This window comes from Myotis lucifugus, unplaced genomic scaffold (genome assembly GCF_000147115.1).
Source record: "Myotis lucifugus unplaced genomic scaffold, Myoluc2.0 scaffold_125, whole genome shotgun sequence".
NCBI classification, from domain to species: Eukaryota; Metazoa; Chordata; class Mammalia; order Chiroptera; family Vespertilionidae; genus Myotis; species Myotis lucifugus.
Genome location: NW_005871173.1, coordinates 3563668 through 3577481, shown reverse-complemented (window position 1 = coordinate 3577481; position 13814 = coordinate 3563668). Strand labels below are relative to the sequence as shown.

At 43.4% G+C, this 13814-nt stretch overlaps 1 protein-coding gene across 3 annotated transcripts in view; it reads right to left on the bottom strand.

The window, feature by feature from the left end:
- TULP4 (tubby like protein 4) overlaps positions 1-13814 on the bottom strand; it is a 140909-nt gene that overhangs the window by 81515 nt on the left and 45580 nt on the right. For all 3 annotated transcript variants that reach the window (XM_023758179.1, XM_023758178.1, XM_006093883.3), the window contains one exon: positions 8232-10426. In XM_023758179.1, the coding sequence (XP_023613947.1) occupies positions 8232-8483 (252 nt within the window). In that variant the 5' untranslated portion in view covers positions 8484-10426. The remainder of the gene's footprint in view (positions 1-8231; positions 10427-13814) is intronic.

Genomic DNA, 13814 nt, shown 5'->3' with positions numbered 1-13814 from the left:
CTTATTTGGGACCCGATTTTATTTATTTTTGCATCAGCTAGAATCTGCTCTCTGAAACCTTGGTTATTAGGAGTAAAAAGTGATAGTAAAATTTATCAGGAAAATTAAGTAGACAAAAATACCAAAGAATATTGAAAGGAAAAACAACCCTATTTGCTTTTCTTTGTTATTTAAACCCAATATTTTAATGGGTGGAGAAAACATGATGAATACAACATAGAAAAATTTACTAAATCCCCAAAATTGAAGAAGCAATATCAGTCTATATAGATGACAAATTGATATTACTAAATTTCAACCCAATTATTAAATGAAGACATAAAAAGTAAAGCTGTAATATATGACTTTATATCCCTTAATTAGCCATAAAGAAATTAAGACTTCACATGATCTAGAAATTCTAGACTCCAGAATTCTTTTAAGAAATGCGGTATTCATCATTTTGCCAATCCTTCTGGGAAAAAATATGGAGATTTTTAATCTAGCAGCTCAGCAGGCCCCAAGGCGCTAACTCAAATAGCATAAGCCAGGGAAGCACGGTCTGCATGCATCCCTAGAAATAAAAGAAGGCAATGCGTTCTATGCCCAGCAAGTGGTCCAAGCAATAAGCGATGAGTGACCGCAGAGTCACCGAGTGCAAAAGAGGGAGGTCCCATCGGTCCAAATGGTCAGGGCACTTCAGGGAAAAGGAAGGGCTAAGCAGAGTCCCCAAATCTGACACCACTTATCGTGGTGACGTAGGAGAGAAGCAGGGTCGGAGAGAGCACAGGGCCAGGTCAGGTGTGGTGGACGGCTGGGGAACAGGCCCAGGCTCCTCCGTGAAATCACCTCCTTCCTCTAAGAGGAATAAACCCCCGACTGTGTGTGTGCATGTACCCACCCTGCTCCGGCTCCTCCCTAATACGCACACACACAGGAGGGCTGCACCCACAGTAGCAGGTGTGGGAGGACACTCACTCAGTAACAAACCTAAGAAAATAAAACTACCTTAATGAGGACTCAATTCAGTAAACATGATTTGTACTCAATAGTTACAAGTGGCCCTATAAGTTGAACATTTACATTACTGATTGAGGTTTGTTGAATCTAGAGACTAAATAAATGCAAAAAAATTCTGACAAACTTACCCAGAAAAATGCATTTTCACTAGTCACCAAATTACCAAGATTCCACCAAATGAAGTTACAGGTCTCTGAACACGCCTACTGGTGGCCACTAGTTTCAACGTCACGGGGCTGGGGCACCACAGAGGACAGGGCCCCGAGGTCTAGGTCAGACCAGACTCCTGCTTCTGTCCTCGCGTTGGGCTTCATTCGATGCTCAGGAGCAGATCCTCCTCAACTACACTCACTTGGCCCCTAGAGGAATGCTCCCTGAGCTCTCAGATGCCTCTCACGACAGTCCCCACAGGTGAGCATGGCCCTCGCCCACCCAGGAGTGCTTACCACCTACACAAGCAAAGCAGTCCTCAGGGACTCCTATGAGGGGAGCTCGTAGAGAGAGTGAGGCAGTGCTCCAGTCAGGAGGAGCCTTCGTCATAATCAAAGCCCACCTCAAAAGCCACACTGTTCAGGACTGTTCTGTGATCTCCCCTCCACACTCAAAGTCCCTCTTCCATCTCTAGTTCCTCCGTGGCCCTGGCTCTGCCTTGGGGCAGTGATTCGGGTCCCTGTACAGACCTCACCTTGCAGCCTGCTCAGCTCTTTCCCCCCCACAGAAGGTGCAACATAAGGAGGCTGACTCAATGTCACAATATTGAACCTGCTCCTATTGTACAGAAATGTAGAATGTTAACCCTCCTGGGGAGATGGAGGGGAGATGTCACTGCCCAGCCGCTGCGGCCTCCGAGCAGTTCACAGCCCAGGCAGTTCTCTTCCAGCACAGTCCTGGCCCAAACAGAGCCGACAGGTGCTGACTCAACAGGTTTACTGCCTGAGAAAAGGTCCAAAATAAGGCTAACTGCCATGTTCCTTTACCAAATTATGTTTACTTTAAACGTGTATTTTAAGTGTCCACTTTTTGTTATTATTTGTCACACTTCAAACTAAGAATCGCACAAAGTGCTCCTGCTGGTGCTCCCACTTCAGCCGGAACTTTCTCCACCACAGCACCAGCACCAGCACCCTCAGTGTCACTGCTGTTGGAATCCCATCTTCCTCCAGTGGCTGCTGGCTATGAAGGAGAGGTTGAGGCAGTGGTAAGTTTTGACTCCATTGACTCCGTTTCTAGGGTAGAGACTTGATTTTCCCCCAGGGAAACACCATTCCCTGCTCTTAGCCTCCATGACAGAGAAGGGATGACTCCTGCTAGCCCTGGCTCAGGCTTGCCAATCAGAGCTTTGCCTCCCTTTGGCCACAGTGACTGGTTCAGGTTTGGGCACACGACTAATTCCGCATATTAAGAGTCAAGCCCGACACTTTTGTTGGAGAAGCGCAGTCTCTTTTCCGCTGAAAGGAGGACGGGGAGGCTAGTAGCCTGGGGTCCTCCAGGGCACCCACGCCAAACGAGCCGTCGACGAAGCCAGCAGAGAAGCGGAGAGATGGAGACACCAGGTCCCAACTGGTCAAGAAATGACTCAAGCCTGAGATTCCTGGATGCTTTTAGTGCCATGAGCCAATGCATTCCTTTTACTAATTGCTTAAGCCAATATAAGTAATATTTCTGTACTTTTAACTATATATATCATAATCAATAAAATCTGTGTTCACCCCTATAACAACATCACTTGGTATGGTAGCTAACACACAGAAGATGCTTAATATTTTTTTCAAATGAGCTGAATGAAAACTTAGAGTAGAATATCTTCCATAGGTTTTATTCTTTTTAAAAATGTCAACAGTAAAATAATTGTCACAATTCATCTTCACTAGGAAAAAATATGAAAAGTTGACTTACCAGGCATAAATCTATTCTGAAAAGAAACCCTCCATTTAGAGTAGTTATTATAGTAGTTATTATAAATCCTTGGAACTTAAGTGAATTTCATGAAAGTCTTGGCAATTCCTTCCAGAGCAAGCTAAATCTATGATAACTGTGGACTGTTATGTGGCAACAGAATTGTTTTGTACTCGATCACTACAAAAGGTGCACGGCTACCTCAAGAGAACATCTGGCTCTGCGTCATTTCTTTAAAAATTTAATTGGCCCTTTTTCACATAAAAAAAATAAGAAGCTGCTCAACAACAGGGCCAAATGTTCCTAATAAATGTCATACCAGCTGAGAATGAATTTTATTTTAAATAATTAAATCCTCAATTCTTCAGACATGAAGGAAATCCCATTATACAAGTGAAAGAGTAGAGCATAAGCTAGGGGTAGAGGGTATGGTGGGGAGACTAATACAAAACATGGTTTCCAGTATGAATTCATTACCATATTTTAAGTTGCTGGAATGAATCTGTAAAGATCAAGTCACACTTCCACCCAATCCTTACAATGGATTTTCATGATCTTTGGCCATAGCTACTAGATGAGAAAGAGGTCTTTGGTCATGTTATTTAAGTAATTTCCTAATTAGTCACCTGTAGAACTTTCCTGAAAAGATGAAAAATTAAAAACTAAAATTGTGAAAATATCAAGTAAACGGAGACAAGTTTTTAACACGTTAAACTCCTGTTTTTAAATTGTTTGAATAAAATATACTTCCCAAGTCTAAACATCAACTTATGTTACCTTATAAACGAAACCACTAAGCATTTATTTCTGCTACTGAGTTTACAAAATATACCTTGCTGACAATGATGCTATTTCCAAGGTTATTTTCTATTTTAAAGATCTGATGAACAAATACTTGCTTAAACTCTAAAAATTTAAGAAGCAAAGAAAGAGAAGAGTAGAGATAAGACAGACAGCATTGGTTTTTGCTTTGCACACTGTTGTGGAGACTGTATACAGGGAGAAGAAAAAAGGTAGGAAGTGAACTTGAACAGGAAGATTATTTCAGGATAAAGAAAGTTCCTTAGGATAAAGACAATTTCCTCTGTATTTTAGTAGACCAAATCTATCTAGGCCAAGTGAAAAAAAAACACAAATGCCAGTAAGAATTCCATAAAACAGCAACAATGAGGAAGAGAAACCAAATGTAGGTTGCCAGAAGGTACAATGAAAACATCCAGCGGTAAATGCTGGGCAAAACTCACAGGCGTGTTTGTTTTGGAAGTTCAGAGTCAAGCATGTGGGTGGACCCAATGAGAAATACCAAACTGCTGCACAGCACAGATTCTCCTGTTCTGGCTCCCTTCCCACCCGCCCTACCCCTTCCCACCCGCCCTACCCCTTCCCAGACCATATCCCAGAAAGATAACTTTAATCAACTTTAGACAAAAACCTCCAATTAGAATAGGATACCCCCTTGCGCAGCGCACTAGGGATCCATTTCTGCACTATGGCCAACAGCCTCTCTGTGGAGGGATGACTAGGTGGCTCCATGCACACCTGAGGCCAGGTACTGCTGTAGACTAGGATGGAAGTAGGCAGGATGAATGCCTTGCAGCTATGGAGGTGACACAGATGAGGTACCCAGTGTCCCAGAATCCCAAACCTGTAATAAAACTAGTGGCACAACCTCGGCCTCCTTCCCAGCGTGGACACCCCGAACCCTGCTTCTAACCGCTCACCTGCCTCCTGCCTCACATTCCATTCCTATATTTTGCAACCATCGGGCTATTTCTCAGCAGAGACGCCATGGCTCCACTGTTTCAAACCCAAAAGAAAATGCAGCCCGGTGAGAGTGTTGGCCTGCAGACCCAAGGGTAATGGGTTCAATTCCCAGTCAAGGACACATACCACCGTGACGGGTTCAATCCCGCCCTGGTCAGGGCCCATGTGGGAGGCAATCAATCCCTGTGTCTCTCTCTCACTTCGATTTCTGTCTCTGTCTCTCTCTGTCTCTGTTCTCTCCCTACTCCCACTCTTCCTTCCCTCCCACTCTGTCTGAAAATCAATGGGAAAAATATCCTCAGGTGAGGATTAGGGGGGACAAAAGGAAATGCAGATGGGCAAAAACCCAAGGATGGCAGAGAGTCTAGTAATAATGAAAAAGAACTAAGATATAATGAGCCCTTTGATGTGCATTTTCGATGGACTGTGTCTTTCAGTCACCACAAGCAAGTTAGGAGGTAGATGTTATGTTCCCGTACAGATAATGTAACCAAAGCACAAAAATATGTAATTTGTCCCAAGTCATACAGAAAGGGACTCAGCTCAAACCCAAGCAGTCTGCTCAAGAATCCATAGGCACACCTATTAATAAAACATGAACAGATGCTGGAGTTAGGAAAATATTTATTTGCCCAGGACTTCAGTAATAACCTCCTTCATTCTCATTTTGACATGATGCAGCTTGAAGCTGCTTCCCTAGGAGGCTGTTACCAAAAAATTACTGCCTTGTGCCCACATCCTTCTCTCTTCCTCTCTAGCAAAAATACACCCAAAAGACAGTGTTTTCCAGTGTCTAAGTTACTTTCAGACATGATAATTTATTTCTATTAGGAGAAAAAAAAAGTAAAACAAATTGCTGAAGAAAAAAATGAACAATGCCATTATTTTGACAAATTCTATTTTCTAAATAAAATATAATTCTACTAGAGGCCCGCTGCACAAAATTCATGCATTTCGGGGGGCGGAGGGGAGAGTCCCTCAGCCCAGCCTGCGCCTCTTGCAGTCCAGGAGCCCTCGGGGGATGTCTGACTGCCAGGGACTGTGGGGTTAAGCCAGCAGTCGAACATCCTTTAGCGCTGCCGTGGAGGCGTGAGAGGCTCCTGCCACGGGCGCTGCGCTCGCCAGCCATGAGCCTGGCTTCTGGCTAAGTGGCACTCCCCCTGTGGGAGCGCATTGACCACCAGGGGGCAGGTCCTGTGCTGAGCATCTGCTACATGGTGGTCAGTGTGTATCATAGCGACCAGTCGTTCAGCCGTTCGGTCAATTTGCATATTAGCCTTTTATTATATAGGATTAATATTTTTGTTTTGTTTAGGGAAAATAAATCTATTTTAAAAATATGTTTTTACTGATTTCAGAGAGAGGAAGGGAGAGGGAGAGATAGAACACCACACATTGGGGATTGAGCCCGCAACTCTGGCATGTGCCTGACTGGGAACAGAACCACAAATAAATTTACTTTTAATGCCTTTAAGAACCTTTAAAAATATCTCTTTTTAAATATATATTTGTTATTAATTTCAGAGAGGAAGGGAGAGATAGAAACATCAATGATGGGAGAGAATCATTGATTGGCTGCCTCCTGCACACCCCGCACCATGAAGAAGGAGCTCTTTCTGCCCAGCTGACCTGTCTGTCAGAAGATGGATATGTAGGATGCATGGAAATAATGTTGCTGCTGCAGCTAACAGTTGCTACATGCTATATGGCCACAATTTTCTATGTGCTTTTTGTCCGCTATTTTGTTTAACTGTCATAACAACTCTCTACAGCTTTGTTTTATTATCCCTGACTTTCAGAGATGTTATAGAACTTATCCAAGGTATAGAGCTGATGACAAAGATGGCAGACCTGGGATTTAAATTCATGTCTGTGTATTTTTCCTTCTGTGATACACTGCTTCAAAAAAGGCGAAGCATAATGAGCCCAGAAACAGTTATGAGTGACTGTGTGGTTTGGACAGTGAAGGGTTTGGAGAGGCATTGGAGAATAGTACAGAGCAAAAGCTTCTTGGGCTGGGGGACTGGATTCTGAATAGCCATGATAAAAAAACTAGTAGTATTAAGTGTTTGTGGGCTGTTCCTGGGAAGATGGGTGGAGAGGGGGTTGGAACAGGGCTGGTGGCTGAAGGGGCAGCAGAAAAACAAGTTCTCATGAGAGACCTATATTTTGAGATGGTCTAGTAACTAATGTCCAATTTTGTATCTCACATACCAAAGTGAAGAATGGAGTCTGCAATTGAGGGTGAAGATAGATGGGGAATATAAATTTGGGAGTAACCCGCATATAGGTGGATTTAAAGCCAACTAAGAGAGATCATCTAGAAAAAGATGCATGCCTGGGGCCCTCCAACACTTAAACTTAAAGATAAGGTGAAAACAGCCAAAGCCAGCAAAGACGGGTGAAAAGTAGAGGACATGAAGGTAGAGGAAACCCAGAAGAGGGCGGTGTCCTGGAAAGCAAGAAAGTGACATTTCCACTCCACTGAATGCTACTAACTGCAATAAAGTGACCTATGGGTTTAGCAATGTGAGGTCACTGGGAATATGACCTTTTCAGTTAGAGAGGTGGGGAAAAGCCACACTGAAGTGGGTGAACAAGTTAAAGGCAATTAAAATAAATGACATTTTAAAGAGTGGGAGGTGAGGAAGCTAAGACCACAAGAACAGACAATCTTCCAGTAAGTTTACTGACCCACACAGCAGATAACTATCATTACCAGCACCACCACAGAAGGCTGCTCAGAGCTCAGTAAGGGCAAGTGGGGGGCGGGGAGGAAAGGGGGCTTGGGGGTAAGGAAAAGCTTCTCAGAGAGAGGTAACCAAATCCTAGAACGCAGGTAAGACCATTCCTATAGTGATGTGTCCCTATAATGAAACCATTTCCACCAAACACGCATGACTGCCTATCTGCTCCTAAGGGAAGTGGTTCTCCACGTGTGGGTCCGAGACCCCTTTGGGGGGGTCAAAACAACCCTCTCACGGGGGTCGCCTAAGACCATCGGAAAACACATATATAATTACATATTGTTTTTGTGATTAATCACTATGCTTTAATTATGTTCAATTTGTAGAAATGAAATTGGGGGTCACCACAACATGAGGAACTGTATTAAAGGGTCGTGGTGTTAGGAAGGTTGAGAACCACTGTCCTAAGGAAATCCTGTTAAATAAAGAGTCAGTATTAACCATGACTAACTTGCATGGAAGTGAAAATATGTATAAGAAATTGTTCTCTAGGAGAAAAACAGTCCCAGTTGTTCAGCTGTGACATCAGCAGATGCCTGGAGCTATCACCATGAGCTCCGCCTGGGAGCTTGCAGGGCGTGCGGGTGGGACAAGGGGTTTGCTCATTGTGGTGGAAGGAGGTGAGGATAAGGTAACTAAGCAATGGGCACTGTGTCTGCCCTAACACTTTCCCACCAAAACACTGGCGACAGAATTCACTTTGCAAAAAGTCTCACTGGGCAGCAAATATAAGAAACTGAAGAAAAGTGAGTTTTGAGCCAGTGGGTGGGGGTGGCTCAAAAATACCTCTAGAAGTGACCAAACTGTGAAAGGAGAGCCACTCACCTCGCTGTTGTGGCCCCGCAGGTTGAAGTTAATTCTCTGTGGCGTGTTCCTGTCCCGGCGGCAGTGGCTGGAGGTGAAGGTCACGCCCACGACGCCCCGGCCGTTGCCCGTGGCCAGCCAGCCCTCCTCATAGTAGCGCCTCCTGCACACAGGCTTCTCCTTCTCGCTCTTGGGGACGCGCCCCTTCCAGGACAGGCAGAGGATGTTCGAGTCGCTGCAGAGCACAGGCCCCTGCTCCACCGCTGCATACATACTTCTCTCAGTGGACTCTTGTACTTAAAGAGCAATGCTGAGTGCTCAAAAAGCTAACCCAATTCCTCTCATTGATTAATTCTATTTTTGTGGTTGGCTGGCTTGGCTTCTCCGGTCTCCTTTAGTTAAGATTGACCTGGATCTAATTAGAAGATCAGTATTTTATAAAGATCCACCAAATGCATAGTGAAAAAATTCCTCTATAAAAGATGATGGCAGTCTGCTAAGAAAAGGTGATGCTTAAAAAAATGTGGGGTCCATTTTTATTTTCAAGTCCTTAGAGGAAGAGTGGGCTGACCCTTTGGAGAAAGAGCATCATTAATATGTAGTGATCAAGAAACTGAGTTTCCTTCTGTTTACTCAACTTGGTTATTCTGATTCCGCCTGAGATTCCAGTTTAGTGTAATATGATTCCAGAGACCAAGGGTTGCAAATACATAGATTTCAAGTAACTTAAGGCTTTAAGAATCCCTCGAGCTGGAATTTTTTCTTCAAAAGTTCAGACACAGAAACAAAGCACAGGGGATCCTCCTCTTTCTGAAGCCACCCTCTGGCATGTTTTCTCAACTAGACAAATTTCTGCTGCTAAAGCTGAAAAAGATTGCATAAAGGGGAAAAGGCACACACACCGTGCAGAACGACCAGTTTGTGCAGACAGCAGTCCAAGTGTAGGAAGAAAAGGTTCTCTGCCAGGGCTCAGAGCCCCAGCGGTGTCCTGGCAGTCCCTGTGCTCCCCCCGAGAGCAGGGCTCTATCTGACTGCCCGCACAGCCCACGCAGCCCTCATGCCAGAGAGGGGGCGAGAGGAAGCCCCTTCACGCCGCAGAGCCAGAGCGTTGGTCCAAGTGTTTGCCTCAGGTGAGTCCTAAATCCTCTTGCTGACAAAACGAAGCCTCGCTGCAGATTTCTTCTTTTGCCTGTCTCCTTCCTCCCCCCAGTCTAACTTCTCCCCTTTCTGCTCCTAAAAATCACACATTTTTTCATCTTGGAAGAAAAAAGAAGAATCTCAGATTTAAGTCCATCAAGTAATCCTCCTCTTATATGCACAAGTCTTCGTGAACTCCACAGAAGAGAAGAGAACAAAAACACAGGCAAGGGTCGGTTCTTCCCCACTGTGTCCCTAAGGAGTTACCACGTTTTGCTGATGGGCCCTTTTCTGTTCACATTCAGAGAATGATGCCACACGTACAGTCCAAGGAAAAGAAGCTTTGCTTGGATGTTCCTTGATATTTATTTATCGGTTTCAAATGCTACCTAAGATATTATCCTGTAGATACAGAAAAGGAAAGGGAAATAATAAATTAAAGTTTCTCGAGTATAGTCAACTGAAAAAGGCAAAGGAACCAGTTCATTGTTCAAACTTGTCCCATCAAACCTGAACTGGCTTTCCTCCAGTCACAAGCTCACAGTAAAGAAACTTGTCAGTCCAGAATTTTACAGTCTCTGTCCAAATCATTAAATCCACTGAAAAATAAAGTGCAAAAAACACTGCTTGATCCCACCGGCAATGCTTGAAATCACACTTCTCCCTCGGGCACCGTCTCACTTAGCTCCTTATTTCAACTGGAGAGGTATTTTTGAAGCTTGATCTGTGCAAGTTTTTTTTTCTTCTTTTTGCAAACTTTCTTTACCCGTGAAGACCATATGGAAAATTGGCCGTTAGTGATGTATTTTTCTCCCTGGGCCCCTGAGCCCAGTGGTGTCAAGTTGCTCCATCTGATTCTTAGATTAATTTTCATCAGTTGTAAAATGCTTCAAGTGTGCACCAGAATGAGCCTGTCTTCTCGTGTGTGTGTGTGTGTGTGTGTGTGTGTGTGTGCATAGAAAGGTTTTAAATATACACCGACATACACTCTTCAACTGGCCGGTAAAGTGTCTGTTTTCCCAGTCATTTCAGGAACCATCTGATTAATAACAGCATGAAGGCCCTGGAGTCTTACAAATCTGTAAAACAAAATAGGATATAAAAAAATGTTAAAATGCTGAAGAATAAAGCTTCTAACAGAATAATCGCTGTAACTGAAATTGGAGACCCATCTTTACACTTACATGTACCAAATGGAGCTAGTGATGGTAAAATTCAAAGAGCAAAAAGGCAGAATAATCGCTGTAACTGAAATTGGAGACCCATCTTTACACTTACATGTACCAAATGGAGCTAGTGATGGTAAAATTCAAAGAGCAAAAAGGTACATCCCACCAACTTAGAGACAATGTACAACGTCAGTCTGTGCCATTACCGGTTATTAAATTGGCCAGTAGCTGGGCAGACCGGAATGAAATCACTGCCTCTGTCTCCCACACTCGGCCCGCCTCTCTAAGACTCCGGACTATGCAAGAGGACCCCTCCAGAGGCCGTCATTCTGAGGAAGCAGGCAACATCCAAAAGGAGACTGAAGAGGCTCAGGCCAGTTATGTGATTTGTGCCCCCCGCCCCCAACCAGTAAAAGATGTTCCCCGAAGACAGAAGGCAGCAAAGGTGTTTAAAACCCCTCCATCCCTGATTTGGGGTACGTCACAGAGCAAAGCACAGCTGTTTTCTCAACTTTTAAACTGTCTAATAGCAATGAAGTCCAGCAAATCCATTCTCTTCTTCCTACTACCTTCAGTCCAAACCACATCCCATCCACAAAAACAGCAATGACTCAGCCCCTAACTCCCCCACACCATTCCACCTTCCAGAGGGTCCTCAGAGTGAGCTTTTACAAAAATGCAAGGCTGCTCAAGAGCCTAACTGTTCTTTCCTGGCCCGGGCAGTCCCCTAGAGGCCTAGTGAAACACACAGCCTGGCCTCAGCCACAATACCGGACCTCAACGCCTCGGGCTGGGCCCAGGTATCTGCATTTCTAACAAGCTCCCAAGATGCTAATGCAGCTGGTCTGGGGAGCAGGCTTGGAGAACCCTGGTCAACGGGACCAAGTCCCAGCAAGACCCTTTACGATGTGATTTCAGCTTGTCCTCTTCTCCTGACGGCCTCCACGCCCAGCCTGTGTTACCACCATGGCATTGGGCCACTCCCTGTCCACAAAGAAATGTGTTCTTCCTCTCCTTCATGTCTCCACCGCGGCTGCTCCCTTGCCAGGCCCCAACGCTTCCTTTAAAAGCCACCTACAACAGCCCCTCTCCTGTGCTGCTTCCCAGAGCACCCAGCACTAACTTCTGTACCAGCCTCTCTACACTGCATTCCAACGCTCTTCCCTAGGCTCCCAGAGGCAGGGAACCCGTCTTTCTCATCTCTGGAGTAGACCTTGCATAAACTGGGTGCTCAACAAAAGGAGGAGGAGGCAGGCAGGAGCAAGGCAGCAGCTACACCTCATTTCCTCGAGAGGCCCTACTACGGATGAGTCACAGTATATACATTGTGTATGTGCCAATAAATCAAAACAACCAAAATCTCTCAGGAAGCACTTGCACCTGAAAAAAAAAAAAGTGAAAACAAATGCTATAAAATTCAAATGAATGCTAAGTTTGTCCTCCTAAAATACTAACACCACGGAATAATACCACCTTAGTCCCTATTCTGGCGTGGGGGCAGCATCACAGATGGGAAAAGCAAAAGCAACTTCTCAAGACCCAGCTATACATATATGCATGGGTTTTAAACAACTGAAGAGCATAATTAATGATTATTAAAGCATCTACATTAAATACGACAATGTAAATTATCAGTCATCCCACCGAAACCCCCCAGGGTGCCCATAAAGTGAAAATAATTTTCATAATAATACTAGGACATTATGTGCCTTCTTCACTGTGTTGATAATTTGTATCAGTGGTACAAAAGGGATAGTGGGTCAAATTGCCAGCTCTTTAATACCAATCAAGGCATTGGTACCCAACTGTACCAGTACTCACTGGATTTTTTTGAAATGCCAGCTTCACTTAAGAATGTTCTCGATTCAGCAATAAAAGTGTTAATTTTATTAAATCTCAACCACTGAGTACATGGCTGTTTAATATTCTGTGTTTCAAAACAGCAACTACACAGAAAACATTTCTCTTGACTATTAAAGTACAACAGTAACCCTGAGAAAACGCACTTATGCTATAGTTCATTTTATCTGATTCCTACTTTCCATTGACATGAATAAAATTCACCAGTGGGGGGAATAAAAATGCACTTTTGGTTTTTTAAGAAGCATTTGAATTAATGTCAGAGATCAGAGATAAATTTGGGAAGATATTTCCCATGTACACAATTCTGATAGAAATACTAGTTTTCATTAAAAGTTATACGCATGCAACCACTCTGGAAAACAGTTTGGTTCATTAGCACTAATGAAGATGTGAACACTCTGGATACAGCAATTCCACTCCTTTTACTTCAAATAGAACTATATTCTGAAATTTCCTCTTTTCTCCATTTAGTGATGAGATTATCTATCGATCTATTTGACTCCATGCATCAGACACAGTCTTCACAAGTACTCCGGGGCACACACACAGGCATTTGTAGCAGTAGCATCATTTTCATTAGCCAAAACTGAAACCAACCTGAATGAATCAAGTGTGGTACAGTATATTCAACAACAGAATTCTATACAGCAAGGAAAATGAACTACAGAATAAAATGCATGAGTTTCTCAAACATAACGCTGAACAGGGATCTTATGGGGGAAAAATCTACAATATGAATCCGTTTACATAGAGTCCAAGAAGGCAAAACTAATGTTATCAGTGAAAACTGCACACACAGACAGTTTTAGAAACAAGAACAATGTAATCTAAAGCAGTGCAGTGGTTCCCTGGGGATGGAGGCTGTGAACAGAGAGGGGCCCACACAGGAGTGTTGCTCAGTGCTCACCACAGTCCATGTCTTGATCTGGGTGGCAGCCTGGGGTGTTCCCTCTTACAATTATTCTTTACTTCCAATATGTCTAACATATTCTCCTACATGTATGATGCATCTCACAATAAATAGGTAGAATAAGCTGTCAGGTATATTAGGCCAGCATCCTTTGAGATTTTTAGAAAAGTTAAATCAATTATTCAGAAAGAATTTTTAATATTATTATATACAACCTTAATGAATACTCTCTCAATCTAGAAAATCCCAATAAAGTATCAAAGATGTTATGTTACTTCTCAAGCTAAGCAGGTGTCCACAAAGAAAATGCATATTAATGGTAATAAATGGAGATAAGAGAACATTTCAGAATATAGTTCTATTAGAAGTAAAAAGTACATTTGAAGAAAAAATATACAGATATTAGATGAACACAAAGCAGGAAGAAAAACACAGTAGAAACTTTTGAATAAAATATTCCAAACATCCTAGAGTTTAAGGTTTTGATTATAGACTTGTTTGGGGGTTAGGGAGAAGGGAAAGGAA